Source organism: Apteryx rowi, unplaced genomic scaffold (genome assembly GCF_003343035.1).
Source record: "Apteryx rowi isolate R43461 unplaced genomic scaffold, aptRow1 scaffold_75, whole genome shotgun sequence".
In the NCBI taxonomy this organism is placed as follows: domain Eukaryota; kingdom Metazoa; phylum Chordata; class Aves; order Apterygiformes; family Apterygidae; genus Apteryx; species Apteryx rowi.
In genome coordinates this window covers 2,424,810-2,449,263 of record NW_020451038.1, presented here as the reverse complement: position 1 = coordinate 2,449,263, position 24,454 = coordinate 2,424,810, and the positions used below count along the sequence as shown (strand labels likewise).

Below are 24,454 nucleotides of genomic sequence, written 5' to 3'. Positions count from 1 at the left end.
TCATATAAAAGGGTAGAAAATAGGGTTTGAGTAGTTTCTGTTTTCTGTAATTTTCATAATTGAGAGTTTCCTCTTTTTCTTGTATACCATCCAATTTCTAAACAGAAACTCCTCTTGTAAAATGGCAGAAGCCAGCTAGCATACAGGTAATTGCAGAAGTCTCAACTGTTCCTTTCAGCTCTCCCAGTGGAGCATGTGTCCATGCTGGACACTGCTGCCCAGGTCCTGGCAGCCTCCTCCTGCGGGGAGACAGCAGACTATGTTGATGCTTGTGCAATTTGTGCTGAAAGGAAGGGAAATAGTTCTGCAGAAAGAGACTAAAAAGGAAGCAGAAAGCCCTCAGAGCTTGCGCAAGGAGCTCCCTTACTTTCGAGCAATCTTCTTGCATCTTGCATGGAGCGAGTTGTAGAGTTCTCAGCTCCTCTTTTCAGGCGGCGAGAAGGGGGCAGAGCCATTAGACTCTCTCAACTGCAGATCCTTTTGATTTCCTTCCTTACTGGCAAACCAGAAAACAACCTGATCTCATTGATTTCTATCCTCACCAGATCCTAGGCGCAGACATGCCAGACTGGTTTATGAGATTTGCAGAACAGACTCCAAAATAATCCAGCTTGTGGCTCCAGTGGGGGCAGAAACCCCTCTGGAAACATATATACAACATCCAAATCTAACGCACAGCCCAGTGAGCTTCCAGAGCCAACACAGCTTCGGACTCTGTGGTAACCTTAAACTCATTAACTATGCTCCCTGCAGTAACAGCTGTGTGTCACAAAGCCAGCTCAAAATGACTTTACAGTAGCTAATAATAAACCTTTCCCCAGAGCTTGAAACTGAAAAATCAAACCAAAAAAAAACCCCAAAACCAAAAATCCAACCCCCAAACCAATCAACCCCTTCAAACCCTCTAATTTACCATCTACTGTGCAGAACATTTCTTTGAAATACCCATCCTCTGCCCTCCAGTAAGTTCTGTCTTCTTTGGGGTCAATCAGTTGAACACCCCTCATTTATTTTGGAAGCAGTTTGAACTAAAATTTCTAACAAACGGAATAGCTCTAGAATTAAGCAGGGTCAAAATTCAGAACCCAAACTACGGCCACATCAAGCCAATGCCTGCTTGCAAGTCCCTTCCTTGTACAGATTTAATAGCAGTATTTGTAGTGTTGGCAGTGTGCCTACATTCCAGGTGCCTTTAACTCTGACTTCTCCTTTGTCCTCTCTTTGCCTACACTAGAAACTCCCTTCCAGCCTTCCTAAAATCAGTCATCATTCACCTCGAGAGACATCATCAAATGCAGACATTTCAAATGCCTTTAACTAAGCCAGCTTTAAACTCTCCATCCATGCTGGCAGCCCATTGCTCAGCAATTCTTCCATTGAAACCAAGTATCCCAGCTGCTGCCTCTACTCACGCATACTTTCCAGGCAGTCGGTGAAAATGCCACCCCAACCACCGTGGCCTTACCCATGATGGTCACATCATACTCAATCTGGAAAAGGGCCTCCTGGCTGCACTGACGCAGGATGTTGAGGGCATCGGTGTGAGTCACGCTGTGCAGAGGAATCCCATCAACGCTCAGCAGTCTGTCCCCGATTTTCAAGGACCCTTCCCTGTAGGAAGCCACAGGCAAAACTCACTTAAAAAAAAAAAGTGTATATATATAAGCCAATTACCTCGATCCAGCAGGAACTAAACACTCTTTGGGACAATAATTTGGGGTATTTAGAGTGTCAGGCCCATCACATTAAATTGGTAGCATGCAAATAGACCACCTCCTGTTTTTTATATAGCACAAGCTCTTCATGTTCACCGAGTTAATTAAGCAGCTGTCTTTGGAAGAAGTGTTTCTGGGTGCTCCAGTAACATCCATGCATGGGCCAGCATATAAGCATGGCACATGTCCTCCCCACACACCAAGGGCTCGAAACTTCACAGCTGTGTCGTTCCACACACCGCCTGCACTCAAAGCCTTGGGGGCATATGTAGGGAAGACAGCAGCAAGGACAAGAGCACACGTCCAAAAGCGTGATGGGGGCTGCTGGCCTGTTTCATTAAAGTCCACCGCTCTGGGAGGCGAAACGTGGGCATTACCTGTCCGCTGGGCCACCCGGCCTCACGTAGGTGAGAACCAGCGGTCGGGACTTGTGCCAGTCTTCATGGGCTCCCCCTGCAACGAAAGCGGGAACACCGTAAGTAACCGTAGATTTGGAAGTTGGAAGGAGGGTGCTGAGAAACTAGAGACATTTATCGCATAATGGCTGACACAGCTCGAAAGCAAAAAGACTGCCTTGGACGAGGCAGCCAGCGGTCCTTGAAGGCTGCGCAGCACGCTCACCCGGCGCGCTCCTGCTCTTCATCGGAGGTTTATGACTTTTGCCCGCTTCCTTTTCTCTTCCCGCTCCCCGAATCGCCCCTGCCAATACGTTTCTCACCGGAGAAGCCACTAACCTCGCAGCACAAAGCCAAAGCTGTTGCCTTCCTTGTACAGGGACACTTCGATGGTCTTGGGAATAATGCCAGCGCTGCTCTCCGGCACTAAGGGGAAGAGAGAGAGATGCAGTTACCCCCATCCTGCCTCACCCTGTGAAACCAGACCAAAACTCAGCTGAACAGCATTGAAATGAAAGCGCAGCCCGTAACGGGGCTCTCCACCCCACTGGGAGGCACAAAGGCCCCAAGCCAGGTGTCTGAACCTTCGTTAGAGCAAACCATCATCTTCTAGCATGATTTCACCTGCTGAGCTTTGTGCATCTCCCCTCAAATTTGTCTCGGTTGATACTCTGACATTCAAGTAAAACCCTCTTGTTTATCAACCGGCTTTAAAGGGTTCAGCATTACTCAAAGGCCAGCAGCTTCTGCCACAAATGGAAACTTATTTAAAAAAAAAAAAAGAAACAAAAAAAACACCAGTAGCCATGTAAAGAATCAAGTCACCAGTTGACCTTAAAGAAAATGAAAATCCCAAATCCTCAGTGCAAAAGGTTGAAGGTTTTTTCCCTTCCCTCCCACATTTTGACTTTAGAAAAGATTAAGTGAATCCTTTAAACTGATCCTGGGGGCAATGCAGTAATTTTATGTTAAATACACGGTACTTTTTAATGTACAAAAGTAAAGAGAAAAAAGGAAGAAAATCACTTCTGTCTCTTGCCATCCCCTGCTATTTAATGATTTATCGAAGTACTACTGTGAATATAGGACAATTTCCCAGTCTCCTCCATCCAGACCCACCCGTGGTATTTCAGCAAGCCCTGAACCAGTGTCCTCAGAGCAGCCACTCTGCTCCTGCTGCTGGGCCCTGCCGGCTAATGTGGACATGGCCTAGAAATGCTTCAGAGCAAAACACCTGTGGGACAGGGAGGCTCTAAGCTAACGGGTGATACCACCCACCAAGAAAAGGGTATAAAGCATTCACAGACGGGTTAGGAAACCATCCAATTTCTGTCCTAAAGCAGCCAAGCGTGACGTTCTGCAACAGCCTTTCACAAGAGCTGCGGGAAGCAGGGAAACCTAAGCTAGGGTTAACACGGGGCTTGGCTTATCGATGCTAGAGACGATAGGGCACTGTGGCCTGAAAGCCAGACTTGGACTTGCAAGGTCCCTTCCCAAGCAGGAAATTACAAAGTGAGGAGAAAAATTCAAACCCACAAGTACAAGCTATTGAATTGTGCTATATTTCTGCTTTTTGCCCAGGGAGGGAAAGAGGGGTGCACATAGCAGCAGCAAACCCTCACCACAGACAACAGCACACGAGGAACCAACATTTCACTGGAGCAAGGCAGTAATTGACAATTCTCTCTATACACTTTTTGCAGTGCATCTTCTTTTGGATTAGTCATAAAGAGCATCAATAATCTCATTTGAGCAAAGTCACTGTTTCGGTAGCGCTCTTACTGCTCATTCAGAAGTGGAGACATTTTGCTTCGCTGCTATTGATTGAGTCAGGCGGTATTGGCTCTGTTCCTTAGCTCGTAAGTACAGCTTATCCGATTTCTAATAGTAAGGCTCACAGCTAAGGAGAAAAGTTAAGAGTTGTCATCTTTAGTGAGCATGAGAACATGGAAAACTTGAACTGGGGCGGGGGGGGTGTTTTACCAGGGTTGTGTGTAAAAGCTATCTAACATTTACGGCAGTAGAAGAGAAAAGGATGATGAACAAAGGTTCAACTAATTCATACTTTTTTCTTCTTAGGGTTTTATATGGCCATTTATTGTATTTCAGTACTTTTAATGGAAAGGCAGCAGCAGCAGCAAAGCCCAGGAAGCGCAGGATAAGGTCTTATCTGGGATAAAAGGTTAAGATTTCATTAGCTTTGTTTTTCCTCTTTTTTATTTTATTTCTTCTGCTCAATCATTCTCTGAATTTCCAAGATGCTGAAGAAGTAGTAACAGTGCAGATCATTTCTACAATGGAAAGACCGTGATGAGAAACTGTTCCACGGAATGTATTTGCTTTAATCAGAACAAAGAAATCCATGCAAATGCACAGTCTCCCACGTTAGGACACAGCCCCAGTTTATCAAATCTGGGCTAGGCAGCCTCTGCCAGGGGCCACTTAGCTAGAAAGCAGATTGCTTCAACTTTCCTTCTGAAAACATCATTTTAAAGCATCTTGAGGAATAACGGCACTTGATGCAGTTCAGAGAAGAGGATCTGGCACTGTATGCTGAAGACTGAATAAAACCTCCTGTAGCCATGCTCCAAAAGGGAAAAAAAAAAAGAAAAAAAAGAAAAGAAAAGAAAACAAGGCTGAAGTAGCATCAGGAGGCAGATTAGCCTGTGCTACCAAGCCACTGCGAGGCAAGACAAATCTAATCAGCCATCTCCCGCCAGTGTGCATGAACAGGCACCCACTGTGCTGGAAAACACAGCGCTCTGCTCTGCTCCAAAGGCACACAGCTCTGCAGCATCCACTGCGGCTCTGCGAGCAGATGAAGACAGAACGTAAAAACGCCCTGGGAAAGAGCCTTGGCCACGACGGCTAGAGCACGAACGGACCCATCTGTATCCCAGGACAAAAAGCAGCCAAGAAAAGCGAATAGCATTATCTTAGAGGCACCCACCGGCTGGCGGAAGTTCATACTCTACTTCTAGTACTACCCTCTCGCCCACGTTTTTCAGCAGGCTTATGATCTCGTCGTGCCGCAGCTTGGTTAGGTTAATGCCATTCACCGACTTGATGTAATCCCCAACGTTCAGCTGGTCACTTCTGTAAAGAAAAAAGGAAAAGCAGTGGTAGCAGAAAGTCTCTGCTGCGTTCAGCCTGGACATGCATGGAGAACCTTTTGTGACTGCAAGGTTTTCTGAACAAGCCACCAAAGATGTGCTGACCTTAGCTGTCTAATTACATGCGCCCACTATTTCAGAAAGAAATACAAAAAAATCAAAACCATCTATCTTTCCTGGTGGCAATTTTTCAGATCTGTACATAAAGTAACAATCACAGTGTACGTGTTCACAACCTCTTGTTTTGTTGCTCAGTTCTCATTCGTGTAGAGCAATCGGTCGATGAGAAACACACCAAGAGCTGTCTGAAAAAAAAAGACCCAACAGGAAAAAAGAAAACATCTTTCCTTTTGCCTGTTTTCTGCAAAGTTGTTCAATTACTCCTTTCCTTTCTCTGCTTCCTGAAGCCTTTCTTCTCCTATTCCTTTACTGATCTGGTAATGTTACTTATACACTCAGTATTCAGAAATAATTATTAGCAGTTAATAACAATAGCAATTAACTATTAGCAATTAATAATAATTAATTATTAACAATATTAGGCCACTTAGCTTGATCAAGATGTATTCTTGTATACCATGTGCTCTCCTGACAAAGCTGTCTAGTTTCATAGAATCCCAAATATCCTAAAACAAAGTTTCAGGATGTGATTGCACAGGCCATGGGAAATAGCTCGAAGTCGAAGAGGGTCTACTTACTGAAGCAACAACTTTGCATTTTGAGGCACTTGAAAAAAAAAGTCTGGCTCCAACTATTTTAAGTATAATCATATTCATTCAGTAACTGGAACATGCAACTGTTCCTTTCCAGTGCTCTCTGGGTCCCATTTCCAGTTCTCACCTTGCTGCCAGTCCTCCTGGCCTCAGGTTGGAGACTCTGGGCTTTCCATCTTTGTCTGTGCCACCCGAAATAGTTAATCCGAGGGTGCTTCCTTCCTTCTTAATCAGCTCTACGATGGTGACCCCTCTGAACTCCTCTGAAATACCAGGCATAAAGGTAAACATCTCAGCAGCAGGTACATTCCTTTCAATCCCAAGGACACTCTACCCCTACAGATGGTGGGAGAGCAGATCTGGGATGATTTATACAATCAGCAGGAAGAAAAATCTTCAGTTTCTTTAAACTGATGAGACAAACATGGAGGACTTCTTATGAAAGGGAAGCTTAGAGGAAAGAAAGAATTTTTAAAAGTTGAGGAAAGTGAAAGGAAGGAGGAAATTCTCTTCTCTGGATGTTCATTTTTTTCATTTTTGAGTCAGTCTGAGTTCTCAGGGGAACTCAGCCCAACGAGCTGTTTTTTCTTCAATTGCCAGTGACATTAGCGTTATGACAGCTAAGCGGCAGCTCTTCTGATGGCTGACATCTGGGAGACACCCAAGCTGCAGCACAAACAACTAATACTGTACCATCGCCTGCCCTGTGCCAGGGCCCAGGGCCCAAAACATGTCCATTTAAGCAAGCCCCCACTCCAAGACGCCGGCACATTTAGACAACAGGCAACAAACAACAGTTTTACTGGGTTGTGAAAGTGAAGCGGATCCTGATGGACCCACAGAAGCAGGGGGAAAGCATTTCATGCAGGTCTGGCAGGCAAAACCAACCAGGGCAAGGCAGAGGAGTGAGGACTCGTGAGAGGATAAAAGCTTGGTGTTTCCAAGGTGCTAGAGATGGAGTCAGTGGAGGGATTCAAAACCAGGGTGACATGAGCAGGGCAGTGGTCCAGGGAGATTACCTCAATAACTATGTTTTATATGGACCGGGATGGGTGTTAGGAAGGCTGGATTACAGGCAGTCACAGTTATCAGGTAGGAGGACGCTGCGGACCTGGAGAAGCTGCCTGGGCAGACAGAACAGGGTGGATCTTAAAATATCGTGATTAAAAAAATATACTGAGCCTTCAAAGCAGTTGGGATGTAAGGAACGCAAGGTGGGGAGGGTGGGATCCTGCGTTGGCAGGACCACTGCCATGTCAGAGGAGGGGGAAGCATGAGCTTCGTTCATTCACTGCAGTTTCCCCACCCACCTGCACCTGGTCTAAGACAAACTTATTCTGTATTGCCCACTTCATCTACTGCGGGAATTGAAGACATTAGTCACTTCTAAAACATAACAGGTTACATATGCACTGCAGGCCATAATGCATATGGTAGGGTCTGTTTTATGGGACACAGGTCCCATGCTTGCTGCACCAATAACCCTCCTCCATTTGCTGCAGGCGGGTATTTACTCTCCTTTAGTTCAAGAAGACATTCGTGTTTATTCACCACCAATGAATCAAACCAGATCTGATGCCAGTTTTGGTCCCACCACAGCTCATCTCTGGGCTTTACAAAAGCAGTATCCCTAAATTATTTCAACTTCTGGATTTGACATGGAGGAAAGGCATAAATACGCAGGAGGGCCAGCACTGGCCCAAGGAAAGACCAAGAGCGCTGCTGACTTGGCAAACGCAGCTCCGCGTTAATCCACATGACGGCATTCACACTCTTTGCTTGGAGGACTAGCCCTGGGACAAATCAGATGACTTTCATGCCCCGCCAGAGCCTCCTCGAAGAAGCTTTTGCAGAATTTGCCTACAACATGATTCATTCACACGTACTGTCCCTGAGCACTGAAGTCCCCTTGCAGTCTTACAGGAGCAAAACAGCCTCCCTCATACGGGGCACCTTTCACTGAGACCACGCATGAGACGGTGGCAATGGGCATTGGCAGCGCATGGCAAACAATACTCCCAAGGCTGTGGACTAAAGCCACACTACAAAAGGCCAAGAAGGAGATCATTTGCACAGCAAACCCTACCAGGCATTAACAAGTTACTCTACTTGAAGAGGGAACATTTGAAACCTTTGACACACTGTGAATTTCCAGAGCAAAGAAGCAGGCTCCCTTAAATAATATATTGACACAGCAGCTCTATGCCGGTGTAGGGCTCTCCCCTCAGTCCCCTTCACCAGGAGAAAACACGGTGTCCTTTGGCACCGTGGTGCCTCATCCGTCCACGAAGCCCAGTTAGCACTTGCTCCCTGTGCAATGCCATCGTGCCACCAGAAATTGCACCTCACTTAAAAGTCCCACCATGCACTACCTGTTTTGTAAAGCATGACCCCAGGAATAATCTCTGCACTTGATGAATGCGAGTGGGGAACCTCTCTGCAATCTAATGCTGGTTTGGAAGGCATTCAGGCACTGCTGTGCCCCCGTTTAACACGGCAATGGCAGCTCACTGTAAAACGTCAGGTCCATAATGCTCCTGCTCTTTAAACTCCAACAGTTTTGATCCCTTGCCAGCTACAGCAACTTAGTTTTCAATTCTCCAACCCAGGATCTCAGGGGCTGCCAGAAACTTTGTGGGGGCTCCCCGCCGTGCTGGATGGAAAGCCATCCAGCACTACCCTGCAAATTTCCCCTCAACTACACACGTGACTGATCAACACAGATGGTGCCACAAGGGGAGATTATTAGCTCTTCAATGGAGTTTAATTTTGATCCTTGATAAGTGTTTAAAATGAGAAGTCCCAGAGTGCAATTATCCATCTTATGGGTTCAAGAAGAAATCACCACTCCAAAAACAAGGCAAGTCCCCGAGATCAATCCATCAAGGTAAACAACAGTTGACCAGTGCCGCTACAAATCTGCCGCTGGTATCACAGACACAGGCAAACAGGTAAGAGTGCTGGTTAAGCAGGGTCTGGTTCTTCAAGACATTGTCTTTAAGTGCAAATAGCAGAAGCCCAAGACTGTTCTCACGGGGAAGCATCCAGCCCATGGCCACACCAAGGCCAGCTTGGGGCTGCCATCTTGCACCGATGATGGCCAAGGGGACAGCCTGTTTTTCCCAGCACAGACAGGGGCTGGTTCTCCCAGATTGTGCAGCCTTGTCTTCGCACCTCTCTGCTCACGATGCTCCCGCCAAGGAATTGGGGGGAGGTTTTGGGACGGGACTCACGAGTAGGGAGCACCCCTGCCAACAGAGGAGCACAGACCCCCTCCCCCCGCCCCTCAATTCCTCTCTTTGGGAACCTAAATCTAACTCCTGCTCCACGACCTAGAGCCACCCCAAGCCCTCCTGACTCTTGCCAGCCTCATTTTCTCCACTGCCCCCCAGGATCTGCTCAGTCACGGGTGCCAAGCTGCTCTTTGCTGTTCAAAGCACCCTGGGGCAGGGGGAGCACACCTGAATTTTGCTCTCCCTATGGGATGCTTTGAGCCAGGGCTGGTGGACAGACTCGCTCTTGCAAGCGAGGAGTTATCCCCTCTCCACAAGGGCCCCGGGATGGCAGCAACACGTTGCAGCAGCCCGTTACACAGGATAATCCCTTCATCCTTCCTGGAGACCTTGCAGCAGCCCTGGAGGAAGAGCCACATCTCACCTGCACCGCTGCAACGATGAAGCAACGGCAAAAGGGCTCCACTCCCCCCCTGGCCTCTCCAGCACACAACACCAAACGGGTGACTGTGTCATTAATGGTCAGGAGTAGAACCCAAGCACCGGTCTTTACTAGGAAGCAGAAGAATGGTTCAGAACAGCCCATCCAAATCTGCTGACAGGCCACTGACAGACAAGACCTAGCACCAACATTTCTCTATTACCTCTTTGGGCCTCCGAGAGCATTTCTGCATGGGAAGGATTATATCGCACAGCAGTGTGCTGCCACTGACTAAATATCAAAGCACACTTAGTGCCACGTGCAGGGAAATGCGAAGCTAGCCCCACTGCCTCCCTCCCTCCCCACACCATGAGTCTGGATGTGGCAAGGCTTCTTCCCTCTCTCTTTGCTGTGATTTTCCTCCTCTGCAGGTATAATCTCAGGGCAGGAACCAGGTCTTCCCTAGTTCATTCTAACTGCTCCAGACCAGACTGTGGTTGCACCCATAACCCACCGCTCATACTGACGTTGGTTATTACCACCGATTGCTGTCCTCCAGCAAAAGCCCCGCTCACCAATACACTGAAACAGGGGTAGCCGGGTAAAGCCCATGGGATTCCCAGGTGTGGTGGCGTGGGAACGAGACACAACCTTCTCCTTTACCTGGGATGCTTTGCCTTCTGGAGACCAGGGCCACGTCCATCCCGCCGGAGTCCTTGCTCCCCTTTGAGTAAGGGCCATCATCTGGGAGCAGAGCAGACACAGAAGCCAACGTTAGCGCCAAAAGCAATGAAACAGCAACAAAACCAGAGCATTTCAAAAAGGGTGTCCATGATGTCACCGTAGCTGGGATCACAACCCTGTCACGGACTGTAGGTGAGAAAAAACATTTCCAGCCCTTTGCACTGCCCTTTGTGGACTCGTCTGCTTTTTTGAGAGGAAGAGAAAAAAAAACCAAGAAACTGGTGGCGCAATAGCATTATCTGATTTATTTCTCTTGGAGCTAATCTGTCAGGAGAGAACAAAATTCCCTTACTCCTGTAATTATGGGGAACAGCTGAGGACAGAGAAAGCTGTGGCATTAGTCTCACAAGTTTTAAGCCTGTCATTATGCTTGTGAAGAAACTTACGGTCTTTGGAAATGGAGTAATACATCAGGACACTAACAGGGCACTAAATCACTACACTTGAATTAAATTGCCTATTCTTACAGATCCTATTATTTCAAAGTCGCATTTTCCTGCTGCTGTTTCAGCCTCTGTACAGTACAGAGAGCACCTTCTCTTTAGGGACTTAAAAAAAAAAAAGACAGAAAAAAAGAAGAAATGATATCAGTATCAGCACTGTCCAACATAATTTGAAATTTAAATGTAAACTATTTAAATATCTTTGCATTCTCCTGTTGGAAGATTCCTACATTGCAGAGAGTTCATTTGCAGAGAAGTGAGCATGCTGCTACAGATTTCATTGCCGCACATCTAAAATGCCTGTTCTCTGTGGCATTTCATAAAAAGCTGAGCATCACTGATCAATAATTTCCAGTAAACATGTAGTATCGAATAACGCCCGTTCTCAATAACTGCATTCCTGGATTGCCCTTCCCAGCTCTTCAGGAGCTGTGAAGGTGTAGAAGTTGTACGTGTTAGTTTAAATACTTGTTACTGGAAAACTCATGCAATTATCCCTGTCCCCAGCCCTTTAGTAACTTAAATATAAGTTACAGAGAAGTTTTGGTCTTGTTGTGTGCAAAGGAAACAACTGCTTTGTTCAGCCTCATTCAGGACAGTGAGTTTGTACCCAGAGCAATCAAAATCAATTTTCAATTTGCTGGCAGCCCTCTTCCCCCAGTAACAAGATAATGATGGTATTAATTGGATCACGTGTTGCATTTAACCACCAGGAGTGACATTTCACCCGAGGGCTTGAGCATTTTTTTAAAGTCAAGTGAAAATAAGTTTCCACCTAATGCAATTTTCAAAAAGGCACAATGCATTTTTTTGATTTAGTTCTAATCCTTGTTTCCCCAGCTGAAGTGATTTTCACAAGCTGATGGAAGTCAGTGAAAATGTTTTAGTTGACCCAAGTCTGTGCTTTTAAGCGTAAAAAATTTCAGCTGAAAAATAAACACCCTTGAGTTTTTCAGCCCAGGATTTGCAGCCCATAAAGGGATAAGGAAGAGACCCAGACCCTGGCCTCTTCTCCCTTGTCAGTTTGAGGGCTTTTCCATCCCCATGAAACTGAAGATTTCCGATAAAACAAGAACTGGCACTTGCAACCAGACCACCATCAAGCTAAGCCCAATCATTGCTGCCAAAGCACATTGACACAGGTAGCTAAGCAGCCGGGATCTCTGCGAAAGGAAGGGGAAGCAACGCTCTCCTCCCGGGGGGATCCAGCAGCATCCCTCGCCGCTGCCACGAAACCAGCTGCACTCGGCTGCAGAGTCACAGCAAGCACCAAGTCGAGCCATTGATTTCAGATAGGTGCTAGTACTGCCTGGCCTCTGCTCACGAGCAGAAGGCTTGAAAATTAAATTTGCATTTTTAATGACAACGGTCCTTTGCGTGATGTGGAGACCAGGGATAAGGTTAATCTGGGCTTAATGACTCTGGACAGAACTTTACTTCGCTTGGGACAGTTTTGCTCCAGCATCCAATTTTTTAAAACCAAAGCAAAGTCACTTGCCATCTCTTCTTCAGCAAACGTTCGATAGYGATAAATATTCAGAGCTTTTGCTCTCTGCCAGCCCTGGCCACGTCCATCTTAATTTCTCTCTCTGGCAGGTTATTCCTAATGCCGTGTCCTCTTCCGTCTCGCCACCCCATGTCTTGCAGAGCCGCAGAACAGGGACGGCCAAGGGGAGCCTAAGGAAGGCGACGTTTCCCGGCGCAGCTACCCGCTAGCTCGGGACGGCCCTCGGCCGTTCGTACCCAGCAGCGTCGCGAGGCAAGGCGGCCGCTTTCCCCACGAGGGTGCTTTCGCCTGCTCCGCCACGAGGTAACGCACTGGAGGCAAAACTGCTCCGCCGCGAACGGCAACCCGGCGTTCCCGGGAAACCACAGGAGATGATTCGAAGCCAGCTCGCTAATCTGTTGGCAAAGCAAGACAGGCAACCATCTGCTTCGCGTAAACACGCCGCCCCGCGCGAGACAGCTACCAGAGCCCTCCTGGGCTGGGCCTCCCCTCGCAGCCCCGGGGGATACCGATACGAAACCTCATTTCGCCAAGTTATTCTCCCTATCCGGAGAACTTCGATAGCTATTGGCAAACGCAGCTCGGCTGCCGTTTTAGCGAGTAAGCAGGACGCCCTCACATTGACAACAGCTTCCGCCAACAGGCGAGCGGCCGGSAACAGCCGCCCGGGCGAGAGCTGCCGCCCGCAGCGAGCCTGAAGCAAAGTCCCGCGCCGCGTCGCCGCCGGCCGTCTCAGCCGGCAAATAATTAGCGCCGCCGCTCCCCGTCCTCTCGGGCTTCTCCCTTCCAAACACAGCTGATTATGCTAAAAATGTTTGGCTTTTTTCGCTTGTCAGCTGGCTCAAGCGTTTGAACAGGAAAGGAAGCTGCCTCGCGCCGCCTGCCGAAGCGCGAACTGGCGTTTGCTCGCAGGAGCAGCCCCGCCGGCGGCTCTTTGCTCATCCGCAGCCGATTTCCTGCTCTGCCGCTCAGGCTGGTATTACTGCAGTCACCTTCTCTTGTTGTGTTTTTTCTTTGGGGGGGGGGGGGTCCTTTTTTTTAAAAAAAAAAAAAAATCATAATCATAATAAAAGGAATTTTAGCTCTTTGTGCTCTCTGTTAGTGACTTCTCCTGCCTAGCACAGCAGCTAGGCAGAGGAATTGCTGGTAACTAGCCTGATTGCTCAGTCGGCCCAAATAGTAGCGCCGACCAAGCACTGAAAATTCATGAACCTCTCTGCTCCCTAAAATTGGGAAAATAACTTTTATTTTTTAAGCCTGGGCAGGTTCTTTTTGCAGGCACTCAGCGCTGGAGCCATTAAAGGTATATTTTTCAAGCTTTTTCCTCTCACACCAAGCGGGCCAAAAATCTTCACAAGGAAAATGTCAGAAAGGGGTGATTTTCAGGCAGTTGTGTTAATGTGGGCTCTAGATCTTTAAAAAAAGCTCCCTGAGTATATAACACTCAATAAAGCTGAGGGTGCAACACTTCCCATACATTAACCCCATGGAAATCTGTGACAATATAGAAAAGTTCCTGTAAATTCTTTGATAACTTTTTTGCTATTTTGGTGTCTTACCAACACAGGGAGCGAGGTGCTCCCAAGTCTCTGCTCTACACAGGGAGCCCTRGGCTTTCTTCTTCTGCAGCAACAGTGTTTTTACGGTAGCATTACATATCTCAGGCAGTAATAAAAATGAGGACATAATCCCACCTCATCCCCTCAAAAAAAACCCTGACGGATGAAGGAAAAGGAGCAGGAACAACATCTCCTTGCTTCAGCTGAAGTACCAGAGGTGGAAAGAAAGGAAGGTGAGGTTTTTCCATGCTCTGGCTTAGCATTTATTCCCTAGGAAAGGAGGCTCCCCAGCGCGAGCCCCGGAGCGCCCCGGGCGCTGGCGGAGGGGYGCCGGCGGCAGGGCCCCGCTCCCCGTGCTGCCGGCTCGCCGYAAAGCCCAGAGACTCGTGGCTCTGCTATTAATCGGCACCGAGTTGTAGAGCCACAGCTCTGCCGCTTGCTTTGCAAACACCRTCCATCGCCTTCGCTCCAGCATGGCCACGCGGCAATAAAAATGTATCATCCCCTTTTTCAGTGCTTTTTGTTTTGGGGGGGATTTTCTACCACAGCCTGCTTTTTGACAGAAGCTGACCCRATCTGTGGGGTTTTTTTTTCTTTTAAGATTAAGAATTGGGGTGTTCATAGAAAAAACAAGATGCTCCATTTGCAGCAGGACTCRCTCTCCTAATTTCCCACAACTGTCTCTGATGTGGATTCTCTTAGGTCTAATAGTAAGGTTGAACTTACCTCCCCACCTTTGCCTGCTGAGAAAAAGAAAAAAACATCATGGACATGTCACATTTAGGCTTGGAAGTAAGATTAGGGGAAGGAGACATTTCAGAGGAGGGTGATTTGGGAGCGGACAGCATTAGGACACTCAAACCAGCACAACTCCCTGGTGCGACGTTGTGCCAGGGACAGAATTGCTCGCAGCYTCTCCATGGAGAGCGTTTCTCCCTTCTTCAGACAGCAAAGCAGGAGAATGAGGAGGAGCAGAAACGGAAGATGACAAACCAAAAAAAAAAAGGACAATGGCTCTAATCATCCCTAAGCATCCTCATACATAATCTGGCAGACATTCAGGGTACCTGAGGCCTCGAATCCGATCACTTTGCTAGCAGAGTTGTTGCAGGAGGTACATTTTGCACTGCTCCAGCCAGCCTAGATTTCAATCACATCCTAAATAACACCRCTTCCAAAACTTCTTTCAATAATATGCCCCTAGTCCAAATGGAACTATGATTGTTGCGCTGGAAAGAATTAAAGAAGGCATCAAGGAAGTGAAAAGCTTATTTTAAGAGGACAACAAAATCAGATGCTTTGTATTAACACCTAGTCTGGGGGAAGGCTAGGAAGAAGGGAGAAGGTTAAAGAAAATAGTTTTTAATAAGAGAAAAAATCCAAATGAAACCATTCGCTTTTTGAACGAACACCATTTTTATCCAGAAACTGTTGCCCCTCCCCCAAAGTCAAAAAAAAGCTCTTCCTAAAGACATGCGGCAACTGTCCCCCCAAAATATCCCAAACTGTTGCTACCTGGTTGATTCACAGGGGCCAACTACACACATTTAAATCACATCCTATCTGATAGGAAGACCACAGCTTCCCTAAATTAGGGATCCCCAAGCTTACAGAATGGTTTAACCCATTTGTTGCCCAAGCCAGTCAACCTTGCAGACTGTCCGAGATGCCCCATCAGCCCCTGGCTTTTCCCGTTGGGAGCAAATGGGGAAGTCCTGGGTCAAATTCTAGTTCTGTAGCAACCAGCAGTAGAGCTGATTTCAGTAATGCCAGGATTTCACTCAGTTAAATTCCCAATGGGACGTGTGTGCAGGCATCAGGATCTTCTGACATCGCTGAGGTCTCAAGCCAACCTCTGTCAAAAGAAGAAAAAGCTTCCTCGGAAAGAGCACTGATTTAGGAGTTCATTATCCCTGCCTGTGGGGGGGAAAGGGAAGGGGTTTTTTTCATTTAGAAGAGTTATAAGTCTATGTCATTAACAGAAATCACCTCTTAATGAAAATTGGCATTGACTAAATAAGATTCTGGGACAATTAGGCTTGCTGTCTGCAAGTCGTTCAAATTCTCGGATCGGTTTCAGATGGTTCCCGCAGAGAAAGAGCATTAATACTGTGGGAAGACCAAGAGGTAAAACCTCCCATTTGTTTAATGGAAAAAAGACAGTTGGAGACAGTTATTTTGCCATAGGGTAATTGCCTTCCTTGTTTASAGAAATGAATACTAAAACAGCATTAAGAACCAAAAGCTGTTCACGCTAACGCAAGCTGGTGTTTTTTGCTAGAATAAAAGCACGAGGCTGGTAGCAGGAACTCAGAYGACTAAAACTAAGCGTGATTTGATCCATTTCAAAGAGAATTATTTCTTGAAGTCAGAGAAAGCATTTATCTGTAGTCAGATAAAGAGCAGTCAGGGTGCACGAGAGTGGGTCAGGTWGCTAGTGATAATTCAAATTGCAGCCTCCTGGGAGTTAGTCTCCAAGGCCCAGGATTTTAAAGAAATCTGAGTGTCTAAAGACACAGACACGCACTTGAAAAATGCACTACAGTCATGCATGTGATTCTTTAGGCACCTAACTATCTTTCAAAAGACCTGCCTCTAACAGGTTTAGTAGGATTTGCAAGTTGTCATATTGCTAGAAAGGGAAAAAAGACATATATCTTGCACGAGTTGTCGATCTACTTGATGGCAACCTCCAAGAGTTCCTCCCATGCCTCCGCTCCAGGTCACTGCACACGGGAGCCTCTGTTTCCACAGCCAAAGGCTCCCATCCTCCTCAAGCCTTCCTCGCGGGCTGGCTTGAGACTTCTTCTGATCGATTAAATCCAAAGCTCCTGAGCCCCTTGGAAAATTTGTACATGAGTTTGTTAAGCCCAATGCAGATGTTCAGTTCTTTTCCTATCTCCAGAAATCCACTGCTTCGGCTTATTAGATAACAGTAAAGTTAAAAAATAAACAAAACCCAAACAAACAGACGAAAAAATCTGCCTGTGATCTCCAGACTATTTTTCTTAGACTACTGCAAAAGYTGAGCTAAGGTTCATGAGTCTGTCCTGTGGAAAACCAGCCCCAGCATACAGCAACAAATATGCTGAATTCTTAGGCAAGACAGCCCATGCTCCTGTGGAGTGCTTAAAAARAAAAAAAAAAAATCATTCTGCTTTGGGGTTCTGCAGCACAATTTCATTTTCATGACACTGACTATTTTGCTCACTGCATCAAAAAAAAAAAAAAAGGAAAAAAAAAAACCACAGTGTTTTCTTCCGTTTTATTCTCTGGGAGGTTGGTTGGGGCATTTGGAAGTAGACTGGGTCAACAAACCAGTGCATGTCCCTGACCTCATCTCCAACTCCACCAGTCCTGTGGAGGCGCTTCCAAAGCCCCCACGGGCACCAAGCAGTGAGATCCTCCCATGGGAGCTGCTCAGACCTAAATGGGGCTTGGAAATTCTTCTCACTCTCTGCTGCACCAGGAACAYTTTGAAAAAAGTTTTCCCCTTATCRGCGCGTTCAGTCAGAAACGGACCGAGGTATTTYGGGAGCAGCCCCCCTTCTCCCATCAACTTCGTAAATACATGTACCAACAAATTTGCGGTACACACGATGGAGGCCTCCTGTTGCTAAGAAAAACCTAATATTTTTCCTTTCACTGGCAATAAAACCCCATACAGCAGATATTCACAAGTTACAAAGAAGACAGATGAGGGCTTGAGGGAACGCTTTCTCTTTGATTTTTCTTACTGCAAATTTTCTAAGAGCACAGCCAAAGAGGAAGGCTGGACTGTATAATCACAGAACAGCTGGGGTTGTCAGGGACCTCTGGAGATGATCTGGTCCAACCCCCGTGCTCAAGCAGGGTCACCTAGAGCAGACTGCCCAGCACCGTGTCCAGTCAGGTTTTGTGTATCTCCAAGGATGGAGACTCCACAACCTTYTTGAGCAACCCGTTCCAAWGTTCAACCACCCTCACAGTAAAAAAAGTTTTTTCTTACATTTAATAAAATTTCTAATATTTCTAGATAACTGCACTTGCTGGAACAAGGTCTTTGCCTCTAAGAAGAAAACTGAACTTTCTCCCCAGCAGTGTTTTTCAGCAGACATCAGAACTAAGAACACCAACAAYCTACAGAGATGTTAAGACAACCCTATTCCTGCTCCTCTGAAGTGATCCATTAGTTTCCAGAAAACATGGAAAGCAGGTCAAAGCGAGTCTTCAACACGGTGATAAAACTTGAAGCAGGGCCCATTCGCATGTCCTTGCAACAAAGCACAGAGCAACATCGTCCTCCCCACTCCAAGAAGCACCCACAGGGGCTGTCTGCCACATGGGCAAGCCATACCCCTTTCCACTCGTACCCTTCCACCGCGCCCAGCCTTGGTGCCCTTACTCTTCTTCTCCACGTGGGTCACTACAGCTCCTCTGCCACACCTCCAGCCCCGGCTGCCTTCAGCTCCCCTCCGAAAGCCTGTTTTTTCTAAGGACAAAGTCCTAGCTACATCTGGTAGGAGAAAGGTCCCAAGAGCATTATCAAAGCACTAACAGTACCTGTGGCAGCCACGCTGTGACGACACTGTGCTCCCTTCCCCAGGGACGGGAACATGCCCCACCAACCACAGTTTCTTCAGGCACGAAACAGAGATTTTCACAGCATCTCATCCATCTATTTGTGCAGTATTTTGGCATCCAAGCCAGAGAGAAATTGTCCAAACTTTGAGGTTATTCCGGGAGGACGTTGTACTTCTTAATTCCCCATACACACAGCGCACATTTCATCTCCCCCGAACCCCCRCTCCTTCCCTTTTTCTTCTAAAGCCTTTATTCAGTTATCTACCAACCCTTCTAAGGCATGTATAATTTCATAACCACCTGCTGCTTTATTCACAGGAAACAGATCTATAAAAGATACAATAGCCTATTGTTCAACAGAAAACTCCATGCTTTGTTCCTCTATTTTTTTCTTTTTTAATAAGAAACCAAAATTACTTTTAAAGGAACAATTTGTTTCAAGCAACCATTTTCAACCAGAAATGATGTAGATAACTATTTGCATAGCAGTAGCCTTTATGAGACCCAGATATAGGCCAGAACACGCCACTGTTATCAAGCAGGTTGGCTTCCAAAGGATACCAGAGTACAGCTCTTCCCCTCTGCCAGCCCTCAGCCTATATATAAAACGCTTGAGGAAGAAGGTTTCTGTTTCCCGTAATGAAGAAGGGAGAGAGCATCAGCATTTAGTGAACCCGCATAAGATCTATATTTTTGTGCAAAACCCATTTAAGCTGGCTCTGCAGAAAAGCCAGGCTTTGGAAAGGCTTCATATCAACTTTAACAGGATATTAAACACCTCCCAAGGACTGATCCAAGTCCCATCTGATAAGAATGAATGTTGGACCAGACTTGAAATGCCAAGACTTGGTATTCCTCATACTTTCATTAAATATACTGCATTCTATTAAAAACAAAAAACACAAAAGGGGAAGAAGTGAAAAAAACATAATTTAAGAATCTGCAGTTAACCTGCCATTACAGTTGTGTCTTTTATACACCTGACACTGCTACAATGCACCGTCTGTCATCTGTTATTGCTGTGGAAGCCAGCCACAGAGTAACTTTATTTATCTAAGCAGTGTATCTGATGGGATGTGCAATACAGGACCCCGAAGCGGTTGCTCGTCTCCACTCAAGCTGTACCAAGAGACAGAGAAAAAAATACTTTTAAAAGTAGCTAGAATTTATTATTAAATCAAGCTTCGTGTTTTAGCTTGGTTTTCTAGGAAAATTAACTTCACATGCTGCCTGTACGTCCATCCATCCATCTACTGTCCTCTTGCGTCTCTGGACCCCATTGGCCAACATCAACCAACTTTGGAGGAGGGGTAGTGGCCCAAAAAATTACAGTCCCATCGCTTTCATTAAAATTGTGTTCTGAACAGGAGAGGCCCAAATTAGTCTGCTGTGCAAAGAGCTCCACACCAGCCAGAAGCACCCGCTTTCTTTTCTGTGGTAGGGATAGGAATAAGGGATATTGGATGCAAAAGCTATAGGAAATAAGGCTTCATTTGCTCTTTTGATCACAGAGGAGCTTATGCTGTTCTTCTAAAGAAGCCTGGGGTTTCTTTTCTTTCTCTAATTTAAAAATATCAGGGACAACTCTTTCCTCGTTCTAGTGAGGATGTGCTTTGTGTGTTAAGTCAGGTTTATTAGGAGCTCCTTGAAGGAGGGAATAGGCTGGACCTTTAGTACAGATAACATTTCCCGAATGAAAAGCAGACATCTTCCCTTTTATCCATCCCTTCCAAAGCACCTTCTTAAAAGTCCAAAGACCAAAAGGTCCCTTTTGCACCAGGGAGCCCTTCCCGGTTCACTTCTTTTCAAGCACTCCTCGGCAAGATCTGAAATTCCAGTGTTAAAAAAGAAAAATAAAAGAGAAAAGGGAAGACTCCCTTCCCACAGTCCTTCCCACCACTTTCAGACGGCATTTTCAGATAGCTTCATCGGTTTATATTTATGAGCAACCCAAGAGCAGGGGAAACTATGCAGATTCTCACCCCCTTGCAGGTTCCGTTTGCGTGCACACACACACACACACATTATACACAGTAATTTTGTGCATGAGGGACAAGAATAGTGCAGAAAACAATTCATTGAGATTATTATTTCTCACCGGTTCTAGTGCTTGAAATGATGTTATTAAAGTCACATTTTCCAGTCAATCTGGCAATTTCTCTTATTAAGCAGYGTAGGTTGTATGGGGGAGAATCCAGCAATAAGCTAGGAAGATGAAATATTGCTGATATACCGATTGTGTTATCTGAAGAAACCACCTTTCAAAAGTAAAAACTAAAGAGAAATAGGATACTTTTTCAGACTGATCTTTTGTGAAAGTTATCCAAGTGAGCAATTGTAATATGGTGAGAAATGACAATAAAGTCTAAAGCCATTTGCGAGGAAGAATGCCTCTCTAGATACAACTGAATCTATTCATGTGTGCAATAGGCAGCAGGAAATCCTAGCCAGCAAGGGAATACAATTCTCCCTATTAACTCCAAGCAAGCTTCCAAACTTCTTCTTCAACATGAAGATAGATAAGAAATGCAGCCTCCTAAATTCAAACCCTGCGGCTTTCCCTTTTTCATAAGCAACAAATGCTATACTAAGTATCTGTGGAGCAAAATCAAATAAAAAGACAGCTCTGTTGCAGCTTTTCACCAGAGAAAAACTGGTGTCATCTAAACCTAGTGGCCACTCTTACCTGCTTGTTTGAAAACCTTAGTCAAAAACGTGAAAACAAATTTTGTTTTAATGAAAAACACTATGACTGCTTTCACTGCACAGGGTTTGCACTAAGTACCCTCCTAACTGGGACAGTTTTTCAAAAGGTATGACAAAAAGGGAAAGGTTTTATTTTTTGATACTTCAGTAGTTAAAGCCAAAAAATGTGTCGATGTTCACAATACAAAATGTTTTTGTCTGAGCAGCGAAAGCCTCTTCTTTATGAAAAAAGAAAACCGACAAACTCCGAACCCTGATTAATCCAGATCTGYCTCACCTAACACCAGGCTTAGAGTCACAAAGCTCCAGGGAGGAGAAGGGGAGACCGAAATTCAGCCCCCATTCGCAATGCTGAGCACTGAGCACACTCGTGTCACAGCCTGGGCRTGAATCCACGGCATAAATCAACAGCTTGGAAACGGCAGAACAGGTGGGAGACGCCAGCACTCCCACCTTTTGAAATGGAGATCAATTTACTGCAGCAATAACAAATTCTTTGACCTATTTTGTCTTTTACAAGCTCCCTTTTGGTCCCTATGATCTTCGCACTAAAAACGGTATCTGTTGTCTCCCGTCCTCCAAGGTCTCAATCACAGCGCCGTCAGATCAAGAGGTTGTTAACTGCCTGATGGGGAGAAACCTGCCTCTGGTTCGTGAGAAAAGCCTCGTCCCGATTTCCRCGGCAGAAGTGTGCCGGGAAGTCTCCCATGGAGGGAACTTCGGAAGCACAATCTAGTTCACGTGCCGAAGAGAAGGGGAGAAGGCAGCTCGCTCCGAGCGCACAAGCGCCTACGTGGGAGGAGAGCACGTAGCTCTTTAATAAGAGGTCGGAGAGCCAGAAGTTGGACAGGGAAGCTGCAGCGACTGAGCCTCCATGYGGGAAGGTGCATGTGTCCCCCCTTCCGCCCCATGACAGGAATCCACCTCCGCRACACTGTGGTACCTGGTGGCTTTACCCGCTTCAACGGGGCAATCTTCTCCTAGAGCAGGCAGTAACCTGGGCAGAGAGAAAAATCCACCGGATTCAGGAGAGAGGGAAGGTAAAGCAGCAGCAGCAAGACGCCATGCCAGCGTTCAGCTTGATAATCTTTTTCTGACGAGGGGACCATTAAAGTTGCAACACATCTTTTTGTTGATGTTTTACTCCTATAGTACTTCCAAGAGAGTCCATGCTATCCATGTAAAATAAGTGCTCCCAAGAGCACACATAAAATTYAAGTGTCTGTGCTAAACTTACGGCATGCCGTGTGGGGCTCAACTAAGAGTGGTAAACCAATCTCAAGGAAACCTGCTAGGAAAGGTAAGTCCTTCGATAATGATGGGATGGGGAAAAACCTTCTCACAGTGAATCACACTGTTTCTCTGCTGATCTATTAGAGCAGCCTCAGCTTGACATCGGCAGCCCCTGCTCCCGCAAGGCTTAACAAGGCGCCGGCACCGGGAGCCTAGCCGGGCAGCTGCGAGGGAGGTCACCCCTCCTTGGTTAGCACCATCTCTCTGCTCCTAATTACAAGGCTGTGCCAGCTCTGGGAGCGGGATCAGAAAAATAAATGAAGAAGAAAATCTGGGAGATTTGCTGTGCTGGGTCAAGAGGAGGCTGAGATTGATGCAGGATCAATCACAGCGCCAACAGCAACAAGCAAGCCCACACAAAACGCAAGAAAACAGAAAACCCCAAGCAAATGAGGCAACGGAAGAGATGGGCTTCAGTGCAATAACATTTAATAAAGGCATGAGCCAGGGACCAAGGGGTGAAGTGAGAAAACAGATATATATAAAACCTAAATGATGCCATCAACACTAGCATGAAAAACAAGAGTCAAATGAACTATGAGAAGCGGATATCAAAGCTGTCCGTGACACCATTTGTCACTGCGCTGATCTCATCATCTCGGCTAGACTACGGCTTCAAAAGGGGCAATGGAAAATCACTGCAGGACCATCGTGGTTAAAAGAAGCCTGAAGGTGGGCGCGCGCTCGGCTGTGGCCACAGCGACCTGCTTGGGGGTGTCTGTCCCGCGAGGGCAGGACTCGCACCAGCGCCAGGAGGGGTTCCTGGCTGCGGGAAGAGAATAAAATAGATTGACCCAGTGGCGACAAGAGGTAGCAAGTCACCAGCCTTCTTTTAAAAGGGGRTGACCTATAACTTCAACAACTTTTTCCAGCCCGCCATGGGCCAGGCCACTAGAATTTCTCGCACGTAGGTCTGCCAGTGACACTGCAACGGGGCAACCCCCCAGCTGGACCCCCAGCTCGTGTTGAGGCTCCCGAGGTTTGGGAACTCTTTTAGGAGGACTGCAAAGACAGCTAGTACTATTGAGGGATGGCATCACATGGGATGACATTCAATGCAGTAGGCTGCAAGTCAGGTGCTTTATCCTGGATTTGCATTGCATTCTGATGCAAAGTGCTTAAAAACCAGTGGGAGTCAAGAAACAGGGAAGAAGTTCCAGACAGCATTAACTTAAAAATAAAGAAAGATTTCCGGCACCCATTTAGACTTGTTTCCAGCTTATCCACGAAGCTTCACTAAATCTTACTAAGACTTAATTCCCATAAATGTGCTTCTCCCCACAGTGTTTAGCTAAGYAGCAATGTTTCAAAAAAGTAAATAGCAAATCGTGGGAGTTGGATTATTCATTCATGTGGTAAAAGCCATTATATATGAATATATACAGATGTTCCCACTTCACGACTGATCTAAACATATGTAGATTTTAGACTCTGACACACAAACCATCCRTTATGCAATGGCCCGTGTATGCGTCTGGGCTGCTTTCATCCTAGACTGTGTCAAGAGGATTCACAGGAGCTGTGTGAGAGATGGAATAAGCTTAGAGTTAAATGACTAAGGAAAGTTTAAGCAAGAGGCTTGCTTAAAATGAGAGGAGGAGGGAGAAGGAGAGAAATCAAAAAGCCGGGGAATCTCAGATTTATAAGGACAACAAGATGAAATAAGAAAGTTTCAAAGCTCAAAGTTCTTTGATGCTGGAAGTGGTTTTGTCTGACCCCCATCAAACYAGCTGTTAAAAATCAGCTAGTCCCTGGATTGCCCATTAAATCTTGTCTCCCACAAGCCCTGCTCCTGTTATCACTCCTCTTGCTTTCTCTATGAGCCCCAGCTTGGACGGCYGTCCCCCCCACGCCAGCCGGAGTGGGCCAGCTCTGCTGACTCCCCATCCTCCAAACAGGCTGGTGCTCAAAGATCAGCACAGCACCACCGCGATGAACGCAAACGTCCCGTTTGGTATGAAAGATGGATAAGGCCGTGCTTCAGCGGAGTTATTAATGCACTCCAGCTGTTTTATGTAGCTCCCTTCATGCAAACACTTGTGCTGGTGC

General features: G+C 46.4%; 1 protein-coding gene across 1 annotated transcript in view; it reads right to left on the bottom strand.

Annotated features, from left to right (window-relative positions):
- The window catches only part of GRIP2 (glutamate receptor interacting protein 2), a 155,216-nt gene that overhangs the window by 52,951 nt on the left and 77,811 nt on the right, over nucleotides 1-24,454 (bottom strand). The window contains exons 2-7 of the mRNA XM_026087983.1: nucleotides 10,254-10,334; nucleotides 6,064-6,199; nucleotides 5,061-5,206; nucleotides 2,450-2,536; nucleotides 2,093-2,168; nucleotides 1,466-1,611 (exon numbers count right to left, since the gene is read on the bottom strand). Coding sequence (XP_025943768.1) covers nucleotides 1,466-1,611; nucleotides 2,093-2,168; nucleotides 2,450-2,536; nucleotides 5,061-5,206; nucleotides 6,064-6,199; nucleotides 10,254-10,334 — 672 coding nt within the window. The remainder of the gene's footprint in view (nucleotides 1-1,465; nucleotides 1,612-2,092; nucleotides 2,169-2,449; nucleotides 2,537-5,060; nucleotides 5,207-6,063; nucleotides 6,200-10,253; nucleotides 10,335-24,454) is intronic.